The sequence below is a fragment of the Hemiscyllium ocellatum genome, chromosome 3, assembly GCF_020745735.1.
Source record: "Hemiscyllium ocellatum isolate sHemOce1 chromosome 3, sHemOce1.pat.X.cur, whole genome shotgun sequence".
Lineage (NCBI taxonomy): Eukaryota > Metazoa > Chordata > Chondrichthyes > Orectolobiformes > Hemiscylliidae > Hemiscyllium > Hemiscyllium ocellatum.
Genome location: NC_083403.1, coordinates 105,428,455 through 105,455,960, shown reverse-complemented (window position 1 = coordinate 105,455,960; position 27,506 = coordinate 105,428,455). Strand labels below are relative to the sequence as shown.

The following is a 27,506-nucleotide window of genomic DNA, read 5'->3' as shown; positions in this document are numbered from 1 at the left end:
AGATAGGGTCACTCTCACTGCACCTGAAAAGCTCTAGGTTAAAAAAAACCAATGTTTAGATATTTTCCAAATCAACAGATGTTAATGCACATGTGTTGTGGAGGTGTGATTCGAAGCCAGGTCTCCTATCTTGAAGGTAGGGTCACTACTCCTGTTCCAAAAGAAGGCCTAATATGAAAAAAAACAAGATATTCTGATCCACTTGTTCAGAGATGTTATTACACCAGAGGTGGTACCTGAACCCAGTCCTCCTACTGCAGGGGGCAAGGACACTACCACTGCACCACATGAGGGCCCAGAGGGTGACAAACACAAGGTAGGTAATGGAAATAAGGTCACCTATGACCTGATTGACAGAATTATCTTCTCCTACTCCCAAATGCCGAGAGAAAGGGAATCAAGCTGACTTTTTAAAACGCTGTTCCCCTGGCCCTAAATTGATCAACCTCAGTGTTCAACGCTTCCATTGTACCTTCCACTGCTGTTCCTTATCCTGCACAGAAGTGGACTATTTATTACTGGTGCAAGTACTAACTGTTCCAGAGTCAGCTGTACCTAGCTCAGCAGAATGTTCCAGAGAGAATGGGCACTGGAGACCAAATGGTGTGCAGTATATTTGTTACTGATAAATGTAGTTCCTGGCAAACATCCAGACTCCCATCTGGTAACTTTACAAATCCTGGCAGATGAATCTTCACTCGTATCAAAACTATTGGCAGTTGGAATCCCGAATGTTGAGGACGCAATATGACATCTGTCCAGATCTAGTACCGCCGGTTACAATTTTGTGTTTTTGAAAATCTTAACCACTTTAAAATCTACAGTTCAAGATCAAATGGCATAGTCACACTACAAGTGTCCCAGTCAGGAACCCAGCACAATAGGGCCAGGGCATAGAGCATATGGATTAAAGGGAGATGGGAAGGGAAAGGGGAATTTTCTTAGCCACTGCTCAGTTTATGATCTAATGTCCACTTTCTAAAAGGGAAATGGGAAATGATTCAACTGTATTTATCTAACGTTTTGAAGAAAATTAATGAAAAAACTGCAGGGCAATAGGGGGAAAAAGTAGAGTGGAACTGAATAGATCTTGGATGGGCTGAATGGTCTAATTTTGTCCCACATTTTTGTAAGCGATGAGAGGACAAATGAAATCCAGAAAATTCCTTGAGGCCTGGTATTCAAACTGGAATTCCATTAACCTAAACTTGGATCCCATTTACCAACCTCAGAAACTGAGCTGGAAATGGTATTGCCCTCAAACAAACCAAGGCACATGTGCAAACTGGACAGAACAGCAAAGCTCCACCACAGGCTCACTGGTGTTATTGTCACAATGGTGGTCCTTTTTATAAGGTTACTATGCCCTTATGGTTCTTCTGTTTCTCCTCCCCCCCCCCCCCCCCCTCCAGAGAGGGGGTAAATGGTCAGTCTCCAACTAGGGTGGGTTTGAAAAGTTTATTAGGGCCTTTTTTGTTTACCCCCCAACAGAAAATGGCCCTAGCCAAAGGCTTTCATGTCTTTTTTTTAAAAAAATGGTATAGTCAAAGGGGAGTGGATAGCTAGCCTTCATTTAGATGAGAGTTAGTGGGGGATGGGGATGTATGAAAAAGACTGAACTCTTTCTTCTGACTTCATAACCTGTAAGCTTTCTGTGAGTTTTTACTCTGTGGTCAAGGATGTGTTTATTGGGACTGTTACAACTATTTGTTTTGGGACAACATCAAGGCAGGATAGTCTGCCTAGTTTGGATAGGAGAAGTTATTCAGGATTCTATTTTCTGTTCTTTATGTAATGAAACAATTTTGTAAATAAATTCAGTTTGAAACCAGCAAATTCACTCAATATCCACTGTATGCTTACCTAAAACAAATAGCAAAGTTATAGCTGCCAGCTTGAAGTGTTTTAAGGGGTCAGGCCTGGTCTATAACACTACCATGGTAACAAAATACCTAAAAACATTAACACACCAATACACTCCACAAACAGACAACCTGATCTACAGCTGGAGTTACAAATCTTCCCCAAGATCTCAAAATCCAGAAAAGTTAGGTCAATTCTGCAACTAAGCACTCAACATTCTAGCTGAGACTTCACAAATCCTTGCCAGTACAAGCTTGCTTTCTTCAATTGCACCTGGCATTACCATGTGTGGCACTGTGATGTTGACCAGCAGGCTTCTAGGCAAAATTAATTCTAAGACTGCCATAGTCTCCAGCAGGGTAACAAGACTTAAAAGAACCACTCTTTGTGCCTTTCTTGAACACCGGACATCCCAGAGCTTTGCAGCCAATGAGGTATACATGCTGTTTTAACATCATACAGCACTGAATCAGAACCTTCAGTCCAGCCAGTCTATGCTGAACATAATCCCATTTACTTACTCCTGGCCTAGATCCCTCCAAACCTTTCCTATTCATGTATCTAGCCGTTGTCTTTTAAATACTGTAATTGTACCTTCGTCCACCATTTCCTCAGGAAGTTTATTCTACAAATGAATGACCCTCTCCTTTTAAAAATGCACCCTCTAGTCTTGACATCCCCAACCCTAGGGAAAAGACATACCATTAACTTTAACTATACCTCTCATTTTAAAAATTTCAGATCAACTCTTTCACTAGAGCGCAGGAGGTCAAAAGTCCCAGCCTTTCTTTATAACACAAACCTTCTGGACCCAGCAACATCCTAATAAATCTTTTATGAACCCTCTCAGCTTGACAATAGTAGGAAACATTAGGTGCAATTCTTGTACAGCACATTTCCACCACCAGATGCTGAACAAAATCGTTTAAAGTTGGTTGATAGCTAAATGTTGATGCAGAACCCTGGAGAGATTTCCCCTGCTCTTCATAGAATGCTGTGGCATCTCTTCTGTTCACCTCAGATGAACAGATGAGGTCCCAGGTCCTCTTCATACCACATTAATAGTGTTAGGGTGAAGCATATGTCCAAGGCTCTGGAGTGGGTTACACAATAAACCGACATAACCTCATATCACAGAAGCACAAGTATGACCCACCAAGTCACAGCTCATTGTGGTAGACATTAACCTCGGTATTAACAGACTTAGGAAATGTCTGTTCTTCAGTTGCACTTGAAATGTGTTTTTAAAACATCCCTGTAGGAACTCTACTCCTGTGGAAGCATTACAGCCTTCGAAACATAAATCCTCTTTGGAAAGTGAGCTTCAACATAACAGGGCATCAATTAGAAGTTGCATTCTAAGATCAATTTAGCATAGTATAATAATCCAAAGCATGTCCCAGGAGTATTAATAGACAGAAGTTAACACTGACCAACACAAGGAAAGAAGCAAGGCTCAGAAGAGAAAGTGAAGACTGCAGATGCTGGAGATCAGAGCTGAAAATGTGTTGCTGGAAAAGCGCAGGTCAGGCAGCATCCAATGAACAGGAGATTCGACATTTCGGGCATAAGCCCTTCTTCAGGAATCTCTAAGATACAAGGTTCAGCCTAGAAGAGGCTAGATGGGCAGTTGCCCTTGATGTGGTGGTGATGAGCTGTATTCTTGAACTGCTATAAGACTCAATTTGGGAGTTAGAGGATTTTAACCCAATGACTTGGAGGAATTGAGGTGTAATCATAAACCAATAACACTGAATGAACACACTGGGTAATGGGTAAACAGTATTCAAATAAATCCTCAAGAGATTTGGAGCTAGGTCAACGTAATAAAGATGATTGAAAAGATTCCCAATATAATGTCAAAAAAAAAGTACAAGCTGAAATTTCAGCTTGAATTCACAATATTACACATTACATTTCTGGGATCCTCCAAAAGAACTAAAATGGAATAAGATGAAGTCAGTTCTTAAGGCACAGTTTGGTTCAAACACCTGACAAGAACTGGGAGGAGAGGGTTTGAGGGGATATTCAGTGCTTTGGCTGGTAAAGGCAGAGTTGTTCAAAGTGAGCACAAAGTTGTTCCAACAAAAGCCAGCATTTATTGTTAATTGCCCAGAAGGCAGTTAGGAATAAACCATGTTGCTGGGGACAGGGGACAAGGGGTGTTGGAGTCTCACACATGCAGATTTTCTTCCTGAAGGATATTTACAAATCAACTGTATCATTTCTTTATTTATTCCATACATTAAGTAAAATACTTGAACTCAGATTTCATCATTTTCCATAATGGGTTTTGAACCATCATCTCCACAGCTTCTAGCCTGGATTCCTATATTACTAATTAAGTAACATTAACTCTATACCATCATCTTCCACCAAACTCACTCAAGTTGTAGATTCATTACCCCACTCTACAGAACTAAGCGCACACAAAAAAGTTTCATTTTAGGCAGAGATAATACAGAATAAAAAGTTTCTTATGCAGTGGTTGATTTAATTTGCTTTGGTTTGGAAATGAGCTGCGTGACTAAGGACAGTTCCACCCTGTGCACCTAAACAGATTTTTATTTGAAAAAGCTTCATACACTAAATTCATGAAATACACCATGGCATAAATGCCAAGTCAAAAGGAAGACACTTAATGCTATTATTGCAAATAGGAAAACAAGAGCAGGTGGGAAGAGAAAACATTGACTGAAGTTATAAATTTTGCAAAATATTTATTGGATATTTACATAGAGCAAAATGAATTATCCTTCTTGGGCTGGCCAGTGGGATTAAATAGGACTTCCTTCCATGTTGTATTATGTTCCTCAAGTGACTAATTGTCTAAAAGGAGTATGCATGGTAGCATTTTGACAAATTTAAACCAAATAAAAGCTACTTTCCTCATTCACACTAAAAACTTCAAGAGTTTCAAAGTAAATAACATTAATAGGTGATTTTTTAAATCAATCCTTATTCAATTGATCATTGAGACTTAAACATTTTGCTAAATGATGAGTGTATCTCAAAGATGTAGTTTAACACCAGTTCTGATATTTCTGGTTCATTTAATAGAAGGTAATTACCTATCTTACACTTTAGTAGTTAGGAGCCCATATATTTGAGAAGCTAATTTCCTCTTGTGCTCCAAGTACCCAAAATGATACAACTGACCCAGATAATACAGCACAACCAAGTTTGGGTTAGATTAGTATCAGTATATTAAAACCAGACGTGTACAGCTTATGAATACAGCAAGTTTCACCGTAACGTACAAGCCAATTTATATATACTACAGGTAAACAATCCTTTTTCCAAAATCCAAAAAGCTTCCAAGTCCGAAGGTTTCTGTGAAGTATTTTTCTCATGAGCAGGGTTATTTGGCATGCAGTCAACCCAAATCAACACCTACTCGTGTGTCACTTAGATGAGATGTGGGGGGCAGGCCTCCATTCGGTTTCAAGGCACTGTTTACTCAGTGAATGTGTTCCTCCGGTAAGATTTTTAAAAATTTCACATTTTGAAATTCGAAAAATTCTGAAAACCAGCTGGTCCTGAGCATTTTAGATAAAAGGATTGTGCATCCGTATTTGCAGCTTGAAGTTGTACAACAATATTCCTGGTTTTCCATGACTGCAGTCTTATCCCTCTGGGAGTTCCTTGGTGCTGGTGCCCTACCACTGGGTGCACTCCTTCACCAGTGCCACTAAGTACTCCAATGTTATTGTAGATTTTGTCACTGGAGGGAGTCTTGAACTAAATGTTCATGACAAATCCACAGTGCTGCAAAATGAGAAGGAAACAAATGTAGTTGTCCTTACTAAACCTCCAAGAATGCTTCGGGAGATTGGAGTTTGGCTTATCGTCAGTGAGCAGTTACTTTGCCTTCAAGCTGTGTATCTGCCTTATCTTGGCAGTGTGGCTTGTCTCCTAAATAGACTCAACGATATGCAGTACAGAAATAGACCCTTTGGTCCAACTTGTCCATTCTGACCAATATCCTAGAATTAATCTAGTCCTATTTGTCAACACTTGACACATATCCCTCTAAACCCCTCCTCTATTCTTATACTCATTCAGATGCCTTTTAAATCTTGTAATTGTACCAGCCTCGACCACTTCTTCTGACAGCTCATTCCATACACTCACCATCCTCTGATAGAAAGTTGCCCCCTAGGTCCCTTTTATCTCTTTCCCTTCTGCCCTCTAGTTCTGGATACCTCCCATTTGGGGGGGGGGGGGGGGGGGGGGGGGAAAGAAGAGGAGAGATGGAGGAGAGACCTTGTCTATTTACCCTATCCATCAAGATTTTATCAAGTTCTACAAGGTCATTCCTCAGCCTTCAGAGAAAATAGGCTGGTAGTGTTCAGGCTATTCAGCCTCTTCCTATAGTTCAATGATGCGAGTATCTCAAAGATGCAGTTTAACACCAGTTCTGACATTTCTGGTTCATTCAAATCCTGGCAACATCCTTGTAAAGCTTTTCTGCACCTTTCAAATTTCAGAACATCCTTCTTATAGGAGGGAAAGCAGAACTGCACACAATAATGCAAACATGGCCTAACTAGTGTTCTGTACAGCTGCAACATAACCTCCCAACTCCTTTTTCCAGTGCACTAACTAATAAATGCAAGCATACCCCCAAACACCATCTTCACTACCCTGTCCACCCAATACTGTACTTTAAAAAGGAACTATGAACCCGCACGCCAAGGTCTCTATTCAACACTCCAAGATCTTACCATTAAGTGTACAAGTTCTGCCCTGATTTGAATTTCCAATGTGTAGTACCTCACAATTGTCTAAATTAGACTCCACCTGCCACTCCTTGGCCCATTTAATCAAGATCCTGTTTTACTAAGGTAACCTTTGTTACTGCCCACTACACTCCAATATTGGTGTTATGTGCAAAATCAATTTTACCTCCTACATTCACATCCAAATCACTTTCTCAAATCTACAGAATTCTGAAAGTAGGTGAAGTGCAAGCTGCCTTGCATACAGTTAAATAGTCATTAACTAACTTCTCCAGTGTTGAAATTCATAGATTTCTGCACAGCTCCAATTGTAGCCGGTTGCACATCCTTAAATCACTGCACTGATGACTACTATGCTTCCTGCTTCCCAGCAGCTCAAAAATTCCTTCCCTAAACCCATTTGTTACTTCGCTCTTCAAGAGCCTTCTTAAACCAAAGCTCGGGCACATACCCTAACATCTACTTACACAAAAGACACGAAGCTGTTCATGTTAAAACAGCAGATTATACTGGAAATACCATGCGGATCTGGCAGCAGCTGAATACAACAGTGAATTAATGGTTTGGAATGCTAACTTTTCATCTCCAATCTCTGTGTGACTTAGATAAAGCTCCCATGAAGCATCTTTGAGTACTATAGTACATTTAACACATGTCCCACACAAATAAATATTGTTATTCATTCCTAATGTAAACAGACAGTTAGTGATCCTAAGTGGTTCAATAATTAATGAATAAATTATCTTCCATTCAGAATTTTTCATTAAACAAATGCAGTTGTGCTCCATGTGGACTTCATGCTCCACACATTTACAAAGTGTGTTTCTTAAAAGGTACTATATTTTTTACTGGACCAATGTTTTCTATGTTTGAAATCCATTCTTAAATTGACAAAGGAATACAGTGTTGAAAGTAAAGTAGGTGCAGTTCCAGCAAGTGATTTTTTGTTGGAGAATACTTCCCTGCTGAAAAAAAACAAAAGAAGTGTTCCATTTTATTGGTGCAATTGAAATAAGCACAAATTGGATAATATTCGTCATCTTCCTCATTCCACAACTCCATAAATGACTTAAAATGTTTGGGGAATCCAATTGTTTTTGAAAATCATTTACAAACATTTCTGGGGGCTTGCATGAATTGTAAAAGGGACCAATAACAAATTTTGTATAAGTTGTACTGGCCCATGTGATCTTCAAATGTAGAAGATCCTGACAAGATCAGTGAGCATGACAAGAGTTTGCTGAAGCTTGCCTCAAAAGGGAAGACGGTGAGACAGAGGGGGGAGGGGAAAGGTTGGAATTCTGCTTGGAAGGACTGAAGTTTGAACTATGCAGGCAAGATGTATTGCCTACCTACACCCTACAATGTATAGGATGAGAAATAATAGAATTTCTGGCTCGGAGTCTTCTCCATGAATTAGTAAGGTAAGTGGATCTTATTGCTCCACCATCTGCCTACTGATGAGCTTTCACCTCCTTTCTTAAAAGAACACAATCTAACTCAGTCTTAAAAACATTTAAAGATGCTTTGTGCATGGGAAATCATCTCAACTTTTGTTTGAAAAGGTGACAAAGAACTTTAAAGACAGAGCAGTAGGTATAATCTTTATGAATTTCAGCAAAGCATTCAACCAGGGTCTGCATAGTATCCAGGTTAGATCAAGGTCCACGAGCCAGCCAGCCAATCGGATACACGATTAGCTTGAAGTAGGAAACAGAGGGTGATGGTGGAGGGATGCTTTTCAGACTACATGTTTCTGACCAGCAATGTCCCACAAGATTCAGTGCTGGGTGCACTGCATTTCATCATTAATAGAAATAGTTTGAATGTGAACATAGGTGGCACGGTTGGTAAGTTTACAGATGACACCACCCCCCCCCACCGACCAAGCAAGGTAGAGTCAAAAACAGCATGGAACAAAGAAAACACATCCCCTTCGTACAGGTCAGGTGGCCATGCTTACAGATGCTTTGGCTAGTCTGCCACAGTCACATACCACTCAAGACAATCTATTTTCAGTCACAAGTTACCCCAGGTACAATGGCAGGAGGAGATCATCCTCAGATAATGCAAGTGCTAATGCCCTAATCCTGGGGAATCGTTATGCAGACTATTTCCTTACTCCGATTCCCCAAGATTTAGCAGGTGCAACATACCTCTGACCAGAAAGTATTTCTGAAGGGAAGCAATTGAACGCTAGTTTAAATTGAGAATAGCAGGGGTGTAATAGCAAATGACTAATCGGAGAGAGAGTCATTCGCATTCTTTTGTGATTGTTGTTCCCATCCAAAGACAGTGCAGTTTAACCCTTTAATATTAAATGGGAATATCTCAATATTAATGCAAGTCTTTCCACATTACACTGCATATGGCCAAGTCTTGAAAGGGTGACCCTTTTGAAGTAATGAAACCTAGTTCTATATTCTCCTACAAAACATCCCTTCCATAATCAGTGTAAAGACTCAATTTGAACAAATCTTCTCTCAAATTCTCAACATTAAGCCTAATCTGTCCAGTCTTTCCACAAGACACTCCACCTAATTCAGCTGTGTAGTAAACCTTCTTTGAAACACTTTCAACTCATTTACATATTTGTTGCATAGGCAATTTGTGCGATTTATAACTCAACCATGATTAATGTCAAGGTGAAAGTGCACTTTTTTCTGAAGCCTTTAGTAGTTTATCCATTTTGGGCTCAAATCAGTAATAGCACTTATTTTAGTTTGTGTATCACTAAGAAACACCATACAGCAGATCATCTTTGAATACATGTTCAGTGTCATGAAGTATTTTGGTAAATAAAGGATAACCAGCAGCAGTGGAGCAATAGCTAGATCTCAGATTTAGGGTAATTTGAAAAGAAGCTAAGTACTAGTCAAGATAAATTTACAGACTTCACAGTATTTTACATTCTGGCTACCAGAATGGCGAGGATGACTTGCCCATCACTAGGTTTTAAGCCAAGTGCTAATAAAGGCCAAATCTTCTCAGCAAATCCAGTCTTTCATCTCATTAAATCACAGGGATCAATTTTTCCAAAAAATGTTGGTATTCATTGCTGTCTAAAGGCATTTCAGAGAACTTTGAAGAAAATGCCATTACAGAGGCATTGGAGAAAAGTGGCATTCACCCTTCCAGCAGCACACTGCATTATTTCAAGCAGTTACTGTTTCAGACTGAATTTTGTATGTGCCCGATGCAACCAAGACAGCAGCTATCTATTTCCAGATTTAAAAAATCAGAATAATACAACATTTTAAAGCACAGACTGCCATCCAAATACTTCACTTGAAGCATTTTAATCCAGCTAAGAGACCACCAACACCAGCAACAGCTGGACTAAGTGTTAACATTAAAAAAAGATACTGGGGAATAAACAAAAGCTACTCAAATATGGAGCAGGAGGACCAAAGGATAGTAACAAAATTTAATTTTACATAATGCAATGATGAGTTTTGTTTTCCAATTCACTCATGGGATATGGGCATCATTGGTTGGCCAGCATTTACTACATGTCAAAATATCCCAAAAACCACAACTACTAGAAATCAAACAAAGGATGCGGGAAAAACTCAGCAGGTTTGACAGAATCTGGATTGGGAAAGCAGAGTTAACAATTCCAATCCAGTGACTCTTCCAGAACAGAGGGTTACTGAACCTGAAATGTTAACTCTCTCCACAGATGCTGCCAGGAGTTTTTCCAGCAATTTCTATCCATTACCCATCTTTAGTTTCTCTTAAGATGGTGGTGAACTGCCTTCTTGAACTGCTGCTGCCCGCATGCTGAGAGATGAACCACTGCCATTAAAGGAGGAATTCTAGGAGTTTGACCCAGCGACAATGAAGGAATGGAAATATATTTTTCATGTTATGATGCTGAGTGGCTAGGAGGGAAAACTTGCAGCTACATATCTTGTGCTATGAATCTGCTGCCCTTGTCCTTCTAAATGGAACTTATTATGCGTTTGGAAAATGCCATCTCAGGACCTTTCAAATTTCTGCAGTGCATCTCGTAGATAGATTTTCAGATTGCAAAACAAACATTTAGCATTAAAACCACCCAGTGTGAAAAGTGCTTTATAGACAAAGTACTTACATCATTATCATGTGTGCTCCACGGCATATGTTCTCTCCACGGATGCTATCTAACCTGCTATGATCTGCAACATTTGTTGTTTTCAATACAGATTCCAGTATCTGCAGTAATTTGCTCTTACATTTGTTTGAATGACAATGAGGGATAGTTGTTGGTCAAGCCACTGTAGAACAACCCTGTTTTTCCTTTGAGTGTCATGACATGTTGCCCTAAGATGGTAGGCAGAACCTGTTGAACAATCAGTAAAACAAGCCAACAGACAAGCAGCACTTCTTCAGTAACTACATAGGACAGATGTTACTTTTGGTGGCGAAGAACACATCAGCCTACAAAGGGTAGCATCACTTGGGTTACAGAATTACCTACCGTGTAGATGGGAACCATTCAGAATTTGGGGTTTAAAAAAAGAGTCATGCTCAAGTCCGGAGGTAAAATGCTTTTCAGTTCCTCAGGTGAGAGAATCTGCCAACTCCCTTTTAAAATTACATACAGAATAACTTTTCATGAGGGAATCCCAATTCTGACAAGTCAGTAAGAAAAAATCCTAGATCTTAGTCAAATCATTTTAAAATTTTACATACTTTGATTATTGGCACATTTGTCAGAAGGGATAGTTTATCCCTACCTACACTACCAATAAAATGTCTCACCTAGAAAATCTCTACTACCTGAACATGAATTTTATTTCAAGGACAAGAGTCTGATCTTTTCCAACCTCTTGTTCCAGTTGAAGACCTGCATCTCTTAACATCCTAGTCAATTTCTGATACCCTAAGGCCTTCAAGTCTTTACTGAATCATGGCACCCAAAATTATCCACAATACTCTAGAACAGACACCTAACCAGGTACCTTATAAATTTCTACCACAATCCACTTTATATTTATTTTCTACTTTTATTTATAATCTGAAGTAACTAGTCTTCAATCCTCTCACCTACGTGAACCAGACTTTTCAGGCACGTAATTTTTAAGTGTTCTATTCCCAGATTATCCTTTCATAAAAACTTAACGTTTGTCTGCACTGAATTCTATTTGCTATGCTCTGCCCATTCTATTATCTAGCCTGTCTTCTTGAACCCAGTCAGAATACACTACATTGCCAAGTTTAGATCATCTGCAAATCTTATAATGCACCACATGCCACATCTTTTAAAAAAACTTGATTGAACAATTCCATCAGGCAACCACTTGTTTAACATTTTCTCCTTTCACTGAACAGTGAAGACTGCAGGTGCTGGAGATCAGAGTCAAAACAGCATGTTGCTGGGAAAGCACAACCAGTCAGGCAGCATTTCAAGAGCAGGAGAATAAACATTGAGCAGAAAGCCCTTCATCAAGAATGACTGATGAATGAAAGATCACCACCACTAGTTTTGAATCACAAATAATCTAATAGCAGTAGCTGCATGGACTAAATAGTTAACGCCATCAAAACAGTCTTCAGAATCAGTGCTAAGTCTCAACACATTGACCTTAATATCAGAAATGCTAAGTATAATCCATCTCAAACACCAAGTCGATTCAGGGACACTTGAGCACAAGTCACCAAATCAAAGAACATTAATCACACACTCATACCTTAACCCTGAACTCAGATCTCTACCATGGCATTAAAAATACATGTCTTGAAAGTAATTAACTCCTAGTTGAAACATAGGAAATAGGAGCAGAAACCAGTCACTCAATTCATTATGGTCATGGCTGATCATCTCAGTATCCTGTTCCCATTTTCTCCCTATATCCTATGATTCCTTTCGTCCTAAGAACTGGAAACTATTGAAACAGTATACATCTTGAACTCCTTTTACAACACCATGTTGTCCTGTACTCCACCCACTCTTTTCCACCCCACCAATCCTTGAAGCAAAACACTCAGTATAGTTTTGCCCCCATCTTTATTCCAGGCCCTGGAGGGAAGAGAACAATTTTCCATGTGCGCAGGGACATGGGTTCCTGGTCTTCTCTCTCGAACAGGAGTTTCTTAATGAATTAGTCATTTTACAGGGAGGAGCTTCAAGATAAGGCAACATACATATTGATTGGGTGACAGTTGCAATCAGCAAGTGCCAATAGCAAAGCTTAAGCCATCTGCTGTTACACAATGTGTTCTTAACCTTAACTGCCTTGGCAATGAATACTTTTCACCTTAGTTAACTGACCTTGCATACTGAATAATTCTAATATTGTTAAATGGCTCTTCACCAATGCTTTTCCATCTTGTTAACCCATTACCCTTACCTCCAGCACACCACTGTTAACTACAAGTTCTTATCCGATCTGAGTCACGCTCAGTTGAACCTTTTGCTTCACATAACTTAAAACTCTTTCCCTACCTGAAAAAACCCTATACACATTTTCATTCCCTCTTAATCAGTTCATGATAGCTAGCATCCAAGCAAGTCACTGACACAGCATTCAAATGATTTATAACACCAAAAATTACTAGTCCGTTAGTGATTAGAGTTGGAAGAATCCTCCCATGTGCAAAAACATTCACCAGTAAAGTTGTTAAATTCACAGTCCTTAGTGACCACACCATCCCCACCAAGTCATGGAAATGAGCCAGTTCTCCAAAATCATCTTCAGTAAAGTCCAACCTGAAAACAATATTCAGTCTGTTCTTGCATTATTTCAGATTTCTTGGACAAGGGCAGTTAAATACTTAACACTGACGAGACCTTCATCCTTCCAGAGATGCTTCAGATGGAGGATGTCAGTTCATCTGAGTGTACAATGCAGCAGTAGGGCAGGTGAACACAACGCTCTTTGCTGCTTCTGCTGCACTGTAAAATGTAACAAAGCCATCTGGCTGTTTTGATGTTAGCTTGATTAGTGAATCATTATATCCTTTAAACAGTCGAAAGTGAAGGTAAAGCTCACGTGATTTAAAGTCCATAGGAAGGTCACTGACAAAAAAAGCACACAGACCACCTCTTCACTGTGGCTAGCTCGTGACTGCAGAGCTGATTGAATCCGTTGGATCAGGTTGTGGAGGGCTGAGTGGTGGTCCGAAGGCATACTTGATCTGTGAACGGAGAAACTCGGGATGATTTTAGCTGCTGGAAGTATCTTTGTATTTCCTCTCGTTCCTTCCTTGCCAAGGTGGTTATCAGTATGAAGACAATCACACGTATAACTGCACTAAATTGTGTCTGCCTATTTTAACATTCTTTGAATTCTCTGAAGTCTGTTATATTCTGTTCACTATTTGTGACATTATCAAGTTTTATGCCAAAACAATATCAAATTATAAACAATGGTCCTAAAATCAAGCCCTTATGTACCTCATTCAGGTTATTCAAACATTTTGCTTTAACAAATTGATACTTGGCTAATGTGAAAGCTGTCAGGAAAAAGTATTTCAAAAGTCTGGAACAGCAAGAAAACAATATTTCCTGTGCTCTAGCAATTGAAGAGTCAGTTTCAGTTAAGATTTAAATCAAATATTTATGGGAAACAAATGCGGAATATTTTAAAAATGTTCTCCAAATGAAGCTTCCCAAATAATAGTCAGAATTACTGGCAACTTTGGTAGAGATTAACATCTTTTGAATTTGCGATATGAAGGGGCCAACTAACAATTTAAACAGCTCAGTCTTAAGTATGATATTCTCTAAAATCTTAAGACATCAAACTCAAAATGCACTTTATTGTGAACACTCTACATTACAAACAAGATATTTTAATACAGTGCTCTCTTCTGGCTAAAACATGACCAATGACCCAACTGTTTCTTATAAAAAAAACTGTAGAATTTCAAACAAAGGGGCTCAAGGAACTCAATTTGTTTTAAAGTTACAAATTCGATAATTTTTAAGAAGGGACATAATGTTGTTCAATTTCAATGGAGAAACAAAATCTGTCCATTACACAGCCCACAAAACACATGACCCTAATTCAAACAAGACAAAACAATTAAGGACTTTTCGAACCAGATTGTGTTTTTAAAAACAAAACTTTTTGAATATCAAACAAACACTCTCAGCATGGCACAATATACCTCGAAACTTTCCTTTTTCAACTAAAGTATTAGTACAATCGTAATTTCAGCATTTCTCATTTTTATTGTTTTTGCATCCGCTCACTGAAATTACACTTTTAAAAAAAAAAGGAGAAAGCTCTTGCAGCAGACCACATGAAACCACAGTCCAAGCCACACTCTTCCCCCAGAATAAAGACCCACAGAGCCTCAAATTTCATCACTAGGGGACTTTAACCCCTCTCTCACTTTACTCGCCATGGGGGCTTGAACCCCACTTAAATATGGAGCTCAAACCTAAGCACAGTGCAGCAAATTTGAACCTGAAAAATCAACCCACCTAGTAGACTTGAAACCCAATACTACGTAGACGTGAGCCTCAAATTACACCACCCCAGCAGACTTGAACCCCAGTACTGGACAGAGGACTTAGATTAGATTAGATTAGACTTACAGTGTGGAAACAGGCCCTTCGGCCCAACAAGTCCACACCGACCCGCCGAAGCGCAACCCACCCATACCCCTACGTTTACCCCTTACCTAACACTACGGGCAATTTTAGCTTGGCCAATTCACCTGACCTGCACATCTTTGTGACTGTGGGAGGAAACCGGAGCACCCGGAGGAAACCCACGCAGACACGGGGAGAACGTGCAAACTCCACACAGTCAGTCGCCTGAGTCGGGAATTGAACCCGGGTCTACAGGTGCTGTGAGGCAGCAGTGCTAACCACTGTGCCACCGTGCCGCCCACAGTGGGACTCTTACCTAAAATCACATCCACCCCCAGTCGTGCGCAGAGGGCCAAGCAAGAATGGATAACAGGAATAAAAAGGCCCAACACCAACACAAAGCATGTGAATAAATAACATCTCAAATAAAGTAGTCTCATTTATAGTCTCAAATGTACAAGAGTGAACACTTGCATTAGTTATTTGGAATATTTCACATACACAAAACAGAACTTCCTCCTTGACCTGTCAAACACCACCACAATGACAAATTCTTAACTGAAGTGTAAAAGTGACAAATTAAACATCCATACATTCACCAATTTGTTTTAATTAGCTACACATGTTCTTTCCATAGTTGTAAAAATGCCAAAACATAAGAAATCTTAAAGTTAATCCCAGAATTAGTAAAGTGCACGACTGAAAGACAGCAAACACTAAGCATTTGTTTACACTTAAAGGCATAAATGTCTTAAGAGAGCAAAGAATTTTTTTTGAAAAGCAGTGGCACTTGGTGTAAATTCTGGGTCAAGATCAAGACTTCTAGAGTTATAGTTAAATCCCAAACAAATCTAAAATGAGCACATGCTGTGAGTGTAGCAGTTAACATACAAAATTAGACAGTGGGATTTCAAGTCTTAGAAAAAGCTGATACAGAATGACTAGTACACACAAGTAATAATCAAGAAAGTGCTATCTGAATGTGGTCATGAAAACTGTTAAAAAAGGGACAGGACAATAGTGGAGGGGGTCAGTCTCAGGTTCTCCAAGGAGAAGGCCATTGGCCAAAAGTTTAGTATAAAGTACGTACAGGACGCCCTCCACTTGTAAATACAGAAACAGGAACTAACCAGGAATCCCTCAAAATTTGTTCTGCCAGAAATTGTATTACACTTCCATTTATTAGCCTTTGCTCTACATCCAACAATGCCCTGACTTACTTTTCAAAATGTGTCAGTGTCCAATTTTTAAAGCTCCAAATGAATAATTTGGCCTTTTCTACCTGATGTCATTAATCAGAAAAAGTTCATGTTGTGGAAACCTTGATTGGATAAATTGGGTCCCTACTAAATTTGCAAGATTTTAAAACACCCTGAACAGATCACCCAAAATCCTGCTCTATTTAGCATAACCTGTGTAGTTACCTTTCCTCCATTTGTGGAATTTACCCAACATGTGGCAAGACCTAGCTCTAAGTTGGGGGCTTACCTTTTTAAAAAAAAAATCCAATTAAAGAGTCATCTTAATGTCTCCAAGTTGCTGATGGTCAAATTATATTTTACCACCATCCTATAAAGTGCCTTGGAACATAGTACAAATTTAGAAACATTTCTCCAAACAGAAGGCGTAAGAAGAATGACCTACTGGAGGCCAAGAATGATGGAAGGTTTTAATTGAGTAGACAGTATTTTCATTTGTGGAAGTGAAAAAAAACTGTATGCTGTTAATATAAAATTAGTCATCAAGGAATCAAATAAAGAATTCAGAAACTCATGCATAAAAAATGCAGAGAAAACGGAACCAGTTACCACAATAGTTGATCAATAAAAGATAGATTTAAAAGGAAGCTAAGTAAATGCAAAGAAAATAGGATGTATTACAAGTTCAATGAGGAAGGATAGAAGGCTCAAGAGGAACAAAGACCGAAATGGACTTATTCAACCGATTAACTCTTCTGGGCTGTGTATTTTTCCACATGGTAATAGGAGATGCATCTTCCTCTGATGAATCAGCACGGTGGCAATGGTTAGCACTGTTGCCTCACAGCACCAGAGACCTGGGTTCAATTCCCGCTCAGGCGACTGTCTGTGTGGGGTTTGCGCACACTGTGTCTGCGTGGGTGCTTCGGTTTCCTCCCATAGTCCAAAAATGTGCAAGTTAGGTGAATTGGCCAAGCTAAATTGCCCAGTGTTAGGTGAAGGGGTTAAAATGGAGGGGAATGAATTTGGGTGGGTTGCACTTCGGCAGATCGCACTTCGGCGGATCGGTGTGGACTTGTTGGGCCTAAGTAATCTAATCTCATCAAAATACTCAACTATCAACCACTGGATGAGTTAGGTTGACAAGTAAATTTCAAAAACATTTGTTGTTGCATGATTATCCATTGTGCAGTTGATTTTCTCTGGGGAAAAACAATACAGAAACCTGGAGTAAAATCACAGCAATTGAATTAATGATATCAAGATTTTCAGATTGGTTTTGCAATCTCAGCATGATCTACTGTCAAGGTCAGCAGAAACACGGCTCAAGTAATTTATGGTAGCCTAAACATTGCCAAACCAGTTATACGGTTTTAGTCATACCAAGAAAGGCTGCAAAAAACTTGTTAAGCATATACGATTCCTGAACTTAAGCATCCTTTCAGTCTTACAAGGCCAATGATCGCCTTCCAATTCCAAAATGGTGACTCAGCTCTAGAGAAATTGAGAGCCTAGAAACAAATGAACAAATCAGCTACCATTTAAAAAAAATACTAATCTGACTCAAAATATAGTATCAATAATGGAAGGACTGGACAAAGCTTTTAGAACACAGTAAAACAGCCAAAAAGGATATCAAACTACCGTTCATATGGCAGCACAAAGTCGTTAAACAAAAAGCTGTGTTTGCTGTACGAAGTCGTACTGTGGGAAAAGATGGTTATGAGAAAAGGCTCCAACATCCATGCATGTATAAATCATTCGTTCAACATCATTTGAACTTAATTTATCACCATTAACATCCAAGAGTTGCACAATCAGTAACCAGTGATCCTAAATTTCAAAGTGGCTCTGAAATTGTATTGATCAGCACATTAACCCTTAATATCTTGGACATCTAAGTACAGTCAGCTCTCACTTAACTCCACAACACTGGTGGATGATTACACATGAAGTTTGACATTCCTGAAGGAACAGCTGTAGTTTTGATCCCAACTCTGCGATCTTGATTAAATTGGACTGCAATGTTTTTTTTTAAAATTGAAGCTTCTTTCCATCTTGGACAAAGGAGACCAATCTTAAGTTGCAGTCCACTGCCCATTGAGCATGAACCACATGGCTGAAAATTGCTTCAAAATGGCAATATTCATATTGTTGGGTAGGGTCCATAGTGTAGAGATTTTAAGGCAGATGGCTGGCAAAGAGTCCACAGGATAGAAACACTTACGCTTCAAGTAATAATTTTAAAGACAATGAGGTGCACAAATATGACATGAAATTCCTGAGGACAGATAAGCTCCTCTCTTGATACTTCAAAAAGTATGTGGACAGATACCACAGCACAACAAAGTAGTGGCATGAGTTTGTAACTCAATATGCCCTAAAAGAAAAAACAGTTTATAGAGCATCGATTGACCAGGGCAACAGAAGGGAACTACATTATTCCTTACAAAAGGACGAATATCAAACATGAAGCAAACCGGAGATGAGGCTTGACTGCTGATGTGTTCAAAATGCACCAACTAGAAATAATTCTGATTAAGTAACTGGATTGAAAATCCATCAGAAAAGGAAACAATAAAACACTCAGCAAGTCAAATAGGACTTTAAATTTATTTTCAAAATAAACCACAAACATAATGGAAGAGATTAGTTTGCGTACAGATAGCACCTTTCGTTTGATATTAAAAGCCAAGTTATAACTACATACTAGTTATCTAATAACAAGCATTAAGTTATTCAGCTCTACCATAACTCCTGTAGTCTCAACCAGTGCAGTAGGGAAGTGTATGACATACTGCTCTCCAATGCTTATGATACAGTGCAATTACCTCAGATTATCTGCTTCATCATAGGCCTCAAGACCCCACCTGCAAGTGACCTCAGCCAGTGTCTTGACATCTCCCATCACCATTCTTAAGATATGCATTAAGAGTAATAGGTCTTTATAGGCATCCTCAGATCAGTGAAATTCTCATGCAACAAGAACTCAATGATGAGCTGGCCTCTAACACAATGAGAGGCAAGGTAAGGGAGGGTGGGGCTGTAAATTATGCTGCTTGGAAAATGCAATCACGAGACTGGACCACTGTATTTCTGCTCTTTGTTATATTCTTGACGAAACACCGGGGTGATAAATTACCATCATGCCATCTAAAATTTGCTCATCTGGAGTTAATCATTTTTTAAAAAGGTGGAGAGCCTACATTTTCAACTGGAATCTCAACATTCTTAGTACTTCCAGTTTATCAATTTTTGTATTTTAAACTAATGATATATACTGCAGGGCTAAGGATGAGAGAGTAGAATGTATCAGGTCATAGAAGAAGAATCACAGGAGAGAACAAGAACTCAAATCAGAGTGCACTGGACAGGATGAGAAGTGACAGAGAAATCAAGTAAAAGCACTCATGACAAGGTGCATGTACATAAAGGGGTACAAGAGGGGAATGGGTCTCCATAAACAAAAGGAAAGGAAACCATTTTTATGTATTTTGATATATTTCACTAAGTTGATCAATTAAAGCTGCTAACTGTGGGTTACCCCCTAAGTTGTCAATACTTTTGTAAGCTTCCAATTCCAATGTTTTGAGCGTTTCTCTGGTGTAAGCAAAAGAACCCAACTTTTCAAGATAACTCACACAGTATTTCTTGACATCCACATTCTCAGTTCGCTGTCGCAAAATATTCTGCACTTGTGTACTTTCTGGATGTGACCAGATGGCATGAATAACAGGGAATGAAAACTTTCCCTCTGTTAAATCGTCACAAAACCCCTTATTTGCACTGTATTCATTAGATGTTAAGTTTGCATAATCATCACGTATTTGGAACAAAAGCCCCAGTGTGTTAAGAAGAGGCTTGAAGTCTGATTTATTTTCAGAGAATAGTTGCATGAGGCCAACAACCAGTCCAAAGAGTCCTCCAGTTTTCTGTAGCACCATGGCCTTATAATCTTCCAATGTGGGACAAGTGTATGTATCTCTCCAATTAATGTCCAAGCCTTGACCTCGATGCAGTTCAAGTAGCTGGTGTGTGAAGATTTTAATGGCTTCTGGGTGGTCAAGGGTCATCACCTTCTGCAGACTCAAAAAGTAAACATAGTTGGCAGAGTTAATGACGCATGGAACACCGTAGATACTGTGTGCCACAGGAAACCCACGGCGCAGCTTAGAGTTATCCTCAATATCATCGATCAGCAAACTAGCACTGTGCAACATTTCTGTAACTTCTATGATGACCTAGAGCAAAAACAGAAATATTTAAAAATGTAAAAAAGAGAACATACTTAAAAGACAACAGACCAATTTTAGCTCTGTAGGAAACACCATCACCACCAAAATATGGCTTGGCTACTTCAAGCTTCACCAGAGCTCTACAAAATCCCGTTCTGGTTTTTAAATCCTTTCTAACCCTTTGTTACCCTCTCCTTTTGATTATGCCTCACTGAAGCATGCAGGGATTTTCACTGATAAAATGTGTGTGTAACGTAATTTATTCTTAAAAAGTGAATGAGATTGATTTACTGAATATCATTAAGCTTCAGCTTATTAGCAACACCGTTGGAAATGAAAATTGCTAACTTTGCAATTATTGGTAAACAGTGAAAGTTAACAGCATAACTAAAGTAATAATCAAGCACTTCAAAAGAGCTATCCAATTAGTCCAATTCTCTCATTTTTCCCCCCACTGTACTTCAAATTTGGCTTGAACTTTTCCTATGATAACTTGCAGCATTAAGGAAGTTCACATCTTTCTACTTATGTTAATTACCTATTGCTATTGGAGGTCATTAAACCATAGGGCACATATTCAGTCAGCATAACTAGTGGAGACAACCTATCCCCAACTACTCCATGAAAACCCCTGTTGAGCAGGTGTTAGAATAGAGTTGATGACTGGGAGATTTAAGAGAAAATAAAGTCCCATTTTTCACTGTCCCCACTAACTCAAGTTCCTCTATTCAGGTCCACTTGCGTAATTATTCTCTGCATCCTCCCAAGGCTTTATTTCCTAAAGCATTGTAACAAGGATAAGACAGTGCTCTAGCTGAGGCCTAACCAGGGACTTGCAAAGGTTTACAATAATTTCCTTGTTTTTGGACTCTATACCTCTGACCATCAAGATCCTAGGTGTGTTAAGATAGCCTGAGTTGTAAAGTTTAATAAAAAACTGAAATGAATGGAAATAAACTGAAGCATTTCATAGCCAATAATAGTGTAATGTGACCAGTCATTTAATATTTATTTCAAAAGGATCAAATTGTAACAATATTCTCAAACTGCCCCACCAAAAATTGTTTTGCAGTTAGTTATAGCTGACGCAACAGGTGAACAATTTCTCTCAACAGATGCTAAAGATCTACTGAGTTTTTTGTGCATTTAATGTTTCAGCGTTCAAGCATTTGCAGCGTTTTGCTTTTTTACAGAATTTGTTTCCACAAACATTGTGCAGTTACTCCGCAGTGCAGCTGTCACTTCTCATTTAGGAGGGTTGGCTGGAGGTGTGGTGGATAAAATGTAGTTTACAAGTATTCAACTGTCAAAAAACCTTACAACCCTATGGTAGGTATCATACTTCAAGTATGAAAAGCTCTGGCTGGAACAAACCAGGAGTGCCATGAATAATTCTGGGTCTCAAACTTGAGGGAAGGTATGCCAGTCTCAGAGCACAGATTTACTAGATCCACTTCTGGATGTTAAAGGGTTAAGATACAGGAGAGAAATAAACAACTAGGATTATACAATTTGAAGTTTTGGGTGTAGTTTAATCCAGGTTTGCAAGGTATTAAGTACACATTCTTTCTGTACCCTACTCAAAAACTAAGAGGTAGTGCCTAAAAAAACTACAGCCCAAACTTTCAGAGCTGAAGTTAGTAATCACTCCAATACAAAAATGAAGTTTGGTATTCACTTGCTGAAACAATGAATAGACAACTGTGAATTCAAAAACTGGAGACTTATCTTCACCCAAGGTGAAAGCAAAATCAGGACAAAAGTTGCTGTATTGAATTAGGTCATGGATCAGCTATGATCCAACTGAATGGTGGAACTTAAGTGGCTAACCAGCCAACTTTTATTGCCCCTATGTTCAATGATCATTTTGGTTCAGAAGGTAATGTGATTCTGGAAAGTAAACATGTACTCAACAACTGAAATGAATGGTAAAAACTGAACAATGAGGAGGATGTAATTATGCTGACATAACGGAAACGTTGACTAGAATGCTCAACTTAAAGTAGCAGAATACCATAAAGATGTAGGAGCAGAAACAGGTCATTCAGCCCATCAAGTCTGCTTTCAGTGAGATCATAGCTCATCTGATGACCCTCAACTCCACTTTACCTACCCTCCCCAATAACCCTTGATTCCTTACGGACTGAAAGTCAATTCAGCACTAACATAGGGAAAAAGAGAAGCTCACATTAAACCAAGTGCAGTTGCTGTCCAAATTTGGGGATTGACCATGATTATGTTCAATCAAGCTCAAGTTACCAGTGAGAAATAGATGCAAAATCATTGTTACTAAATGTACTGGCCTTGCCATTATTAAAGTATCGTAACATTAATGTAGCACAACACACACCAGGATTAACAGCACCTAGATTTGCAATCAGCTTCACTCGAAAACAAAAGACATTCAGACATCAATTAGACGAGATGTTGTCCAGCCCCTATCAAGGATACATGTAGCCATCCATGTGCACCAGTTAAGAGCTAGATTAAATTTAACATTCTTCACTATCTTCAACCTAGCCTCAGATACGAAACTGGATTTTTCTAATCAACCCTGAACAGAGATGTTTGTCTGCATCTCTGGAGCAGGTGGAAGTTGAACATGGGTTTCTTCACTCAGAGACAGGGACATGACCACTGCACCTTGTAAGAAACCATGTAAAGTTTTATAAAAAGAAACCAGACAGCCAAATTTAGATAGGAAAACAAGGTAAATCAGGATATCCGGATTTCAGACATTTACACAATTCATGTCATGTTTGCTACAGTTATACCTGGCTCCTTTGTGTAGGATTTCAAACTAGGGCTCATGGGAATTTCTCACATTTAGATTGATCAGTCCAGCATGGTGTCAAAATTTGGTTTTCCTTCCTGGTTTCTGTTGCTAAATATAACTCCCTTCCACAACAGGAGGACGTTTCATTGGGTAGTTGAGTGTCCTCTGTAAATCAGAGCCGTGGGATACCTAAAGAAGCTGAGAATGCACTGTGTCAAATGCTGTTATAAACAAAATTAGAAATATTCCAAAGTGGTAGGTACTTCATGGTACTAAGACTTTACCCATATGACCGGCCAAAACAAAAAAAGATTCCTTCAAAACTTTGTGATGGTCACACATCAGAAAACCCACATTTCAATACCCAAGTTACAAAAGGAAGTGCAGTGTCAATACACCATGAAACTGTACTCTTATTCAAAAAGGGGCAACATAGCAACGAACAGACATGCTGGGATAAACCAAGCTACAGAGGAATGCAAATGCTGACCCCATTACAACTGTAACAGCACCGAAATGTACTCATCTATCTATAGGATCTGCTGGAGTCAGTGTTTCAAAAGTCATTGGCCAAGATACTCTTAAGATCAAACAAACATTCCTACAATGCAGAAGAGACTTGCACTGGAGGACCATTTGGAATCCTTGATGCAGCAGTGATTTGGAGGTGCCAGTGTTGACTGGGGTGGACAAAGTCAAATCAACACCAGGTGAGTTCAACAGGTTTATTTGGAGGCACTAGCTTTCAAAAGCACTGCTTCATCATCAGGTGGTTGTGGAGCAAATCATAACAGACTTTTATAGCTACAGGATTGCAGTGGCATGAAATGTAATATTAAACAAATTTAACTTAAGTCTTTAATCTTTTAGAATGATCATGTTTCAGTTCCTTCATATGTAAATCCCAAAACTTTCTTAAAGATACATTCTTAAGATAGCTTTTAAACAATAGGTGCCATGCCAGCTCAGTATGCACTGAAGGTGAGGTTTAAGTCTGTGTCCCAATGTTAGGTCAGATAAGTAGACTGAATGCATTGCATTCACATTGATTTGAGAAGGGGCAGCAGAATAATACCAGAATTAAGTGTTCCTGGTAGGATAAAGAGGATGAAAGGAGCATAACCTCAAAGTTAGAGCAAGGCATTTAAGAGTGATGTCACAAAGCACTTCACATGAAGGGCAGTGAAAGTCTGGTACACTACCTCAAAGTTGGGCCAACTGAAAAATCAAGATGGATAGTTTTGTAGTAGGCAAGAATATCATGTATGTGAATTCAGCAGAGAACTTAGCCAATATCTAATCAGACAGCTTAGAACTGTTTCCATGAAATAGACATTTATTACAAGACAAATTTTAGATGTGTTCCCACCTTCCAATTCCTGAGCATCACATGATTTGCTGGAACAAGTTTAAGATTCCAGAAATTGTGCCAGACCATGAATGAGAATGCAGCTGATTTATCAAATAGAAACAAATAATTTAATGTAAGCATAAATGAAAGGCAAAGGGGTTTTAAACCACCTTTTGTATAAGAAATATCAAGTGGGCTAAAACAAAGCTCAGTAGGTGCACATTTTAATAGGAGTGCCTGTAAAAAATATTGTAAAGACTCTAGTTTAAATAGTCCTCATTCAAGCTTATTTTGAACAGGATTCAAATCTGAGAAGACGATGACCTTAAGATTCTAGGTATTTGCAAGGGCCAACTATTTTAGTTGACACTGCTTTCTACCAGATGAGTGGCACAAACGGCTATTTTTCAGGCAAAACGCACTAAGTAGCATGCCATCAAGATTGGTGCTTAGGTCCTCATGTGCTTGGAAGTGCAGTTATTTGCATTTCATACAAGGTAATGGGGAAAGCCAAGTCCTTGCAATGACTCAATCAGATGTGCAGTTCAGCAACATATCCGTTGGGCCAACATGACAGACGGACATTCTAAATAAATAAGTTGAAGTTAGCTCACAGAGCCAGAAGACTTGTTTTCAGACATTTTGTCACCATACTAGGTAACATCAGTAAGAGTCTCTGGTGAAGCACTGATTAGATTATCTACAGTGTGGAAACAGGCCCTTTGGCCCAACAAGTCCATACTGACTGAGTAACCCACCCAGACCCATCCCCCTCTGACGAATTCACCTAACACGGAGCAATTTAGTATGGCCAATTCACCTGCCCTGCACATCTTTCAACTGTGGGAGGAAACCCACGCAGACACTGGGAGAACGCGTACAGTGTGCAGAGTCGCCGGAGGCTGGAATTGAACCTGGGACCCTGGTGCTGAGAGGCAGCAGTGCTAACCACTGAGCCACCGTGCCACCCTGGTGGCATGTCCTGCCTCTCTATTTACAGGACTTTGTTTCTTAATTGGGTAATGTCTTTTCCAGTAAGAGTTCGGGCCTGACCAGTGGCCAGCCATTTTGGTAAAGCCAAGTTAGAGAATCCCTACAGTGCAGTCATTCAGGAAAATACTAGCTTGCAAGTCAAATAGTTTCAAAAGATAAACTTAATTAGCCTTCCTTATATCTATCATTTCATATCAATCACACACCTAACAAAGTCCATCAACAGATGTCATGGATCACTTATCAGCCACTGTGATGAATAGTAGACATAACGAGAGAGAGAAGCAGCACAGTGGTAGCCCTTCCGGAAAATATTCCGAAGTTAGGTATCAGATTCTGCCTTGCATTCAAAACTCAATAGCCTTGGTCCCCAGCATGACTGCAATCTTATCTAGCCCCAACCCGCAGATGCTTGCACTCCTTTCGTGAGCACACTACCAATATTCACACTACCACCGGGGACTAGGCCTTCGACTACACCAACCTTTGAACTCCCTCAAAAACCTTCCTGCCTATCCTTCAAGATGCACTTTATTATGTTGAATGTTATTGAGACAAGGAGGATGTAAAGTTGAACAAGTTCAAGAACTAACTGTGGTGGCCTCATTAATGCTGATGAGAACTTGGATTGAAATATCAGCAACTAAACATGTTTAATCAAACATTTGAAAAAGACTGACTGCATTGCATATTAATAATTTAGAGACCAGTATAATCAGTTCTTATTCTTGTTGTCTGTCAAAGTGCTCAGACAATTTTTGTCAATGCTCAAACTCAAATGCAAATCAATGCTAAATAAGCACACTATTCTGGTTCCATACTAAAATGAAAAAATACTCACTGCTCAGAGTGCACCATTTTTTAAACCAATGTGTATAATGGTAGTGAGTTTTGAGAAAATGTGGAGCTCAGGTTGAGGTTCTGGATATAGGTTTGCTCATTCCAGCAAACCATCCAGCTCAGGTGGTCAAAGCTACATTCAAAACAAGTATCATGAAGCCAACAAAAATAATCTTTCCTTTTAAGCTTTGCATTATATTTAAGTGTATTGGTAGAGGGTCACAGTTATACACAGTAAATTTCTCGTATCCTCTCCAATTATGCCAACTTCAGAACTAGATTTAGAGCACCAAGTTAGTGTACAGCAAAGTTATGTAGAACTGTTTAAACCAGGCCTTAGACCCCCAGTGGGGGCGTCAAATTCAGGTTTGAGTTATTATTGTCATATGTATCTAGGTACAGTGAAAAATTTCACTTTGTATTTGGTATAGACAGATCACACCACAAAGAGTTCATTGGGGTAATAGAACAGAGCAGGGAATATAATGTTACAGCTGCAAAGGTGCAAAAACAGATCAAAATTAAATTTAAAATTTGAGGTCCATTCAGAAGTTGAAGCAAGCAGGGAAGAAGCTGTCCTTGAATCTGCTGGTATGTGAGCTGAAGCTTTTCTTAAAATCTTCTGCCCAAAGAAGAGGGTGTTGGAAAAGATGAGAACGAGGATGGAAAGCCTTCCATTACGTTGGCTGCCTTTCCAAGGTAGCTAGTACAGATGGAGTCAACAGATGCAAGGTTGGCTTGCGTGATGAACTGCCTGTGTTCACAACTGTCGTTTCTTACAGTCCTGGGCAGAGCAGCTGCCATACCAAGCCGTCACCCATCCAGATAGAATGCTTTCCAAGATGCATCACTAGTATTTGGGAGTCTATGCACCACACTTCAAGATGTGTGGAGTTTGCACATTCTCCCAGTGTCTGCGCAGGTTTCCTCCAGGTGCTCCGGTTTCCTCCCACAGTGCAAAAAATGTGGTTAGGTGAATT

General features: G+C 39.3%; 1 protein-coding gene across 9 annotated transcripts in view; it reads right to left on the bottom strand.

Moving 5' to 3' along the window:
• Positions 1 to 18,925: 18,925 nt before the first annotated feature.
• ggps1 (geranylgeranyl diphosphate synthase 1) overlaps positions 18,926 to 27,506 on the bottom strand; it is a 49,791-nt gene continuing 41,210 nt past the window's right edge. For 8 of the 9 annotated variants that reach the window (XM_060852583.1, XM_060852610.1, XM_060852575.1 and 5 more), the window contains one exon: positions 18,926 to 20,572. In XM_060852583.1, coding sequence (XP_060708566.1) covers positions 19,817 to 20,572 — 756 coding nt within the window. In that variant the 3' untranslated portion in view covers positions 18,926 to 19,816. Of the gene's footprint in view, positions 20,573 to 23,340; positions 23,541 to 27,506 lie in introns of all 9 variants that reach the window. The other variant, XM_060852619.1, reaches the window with a different exon arrangement.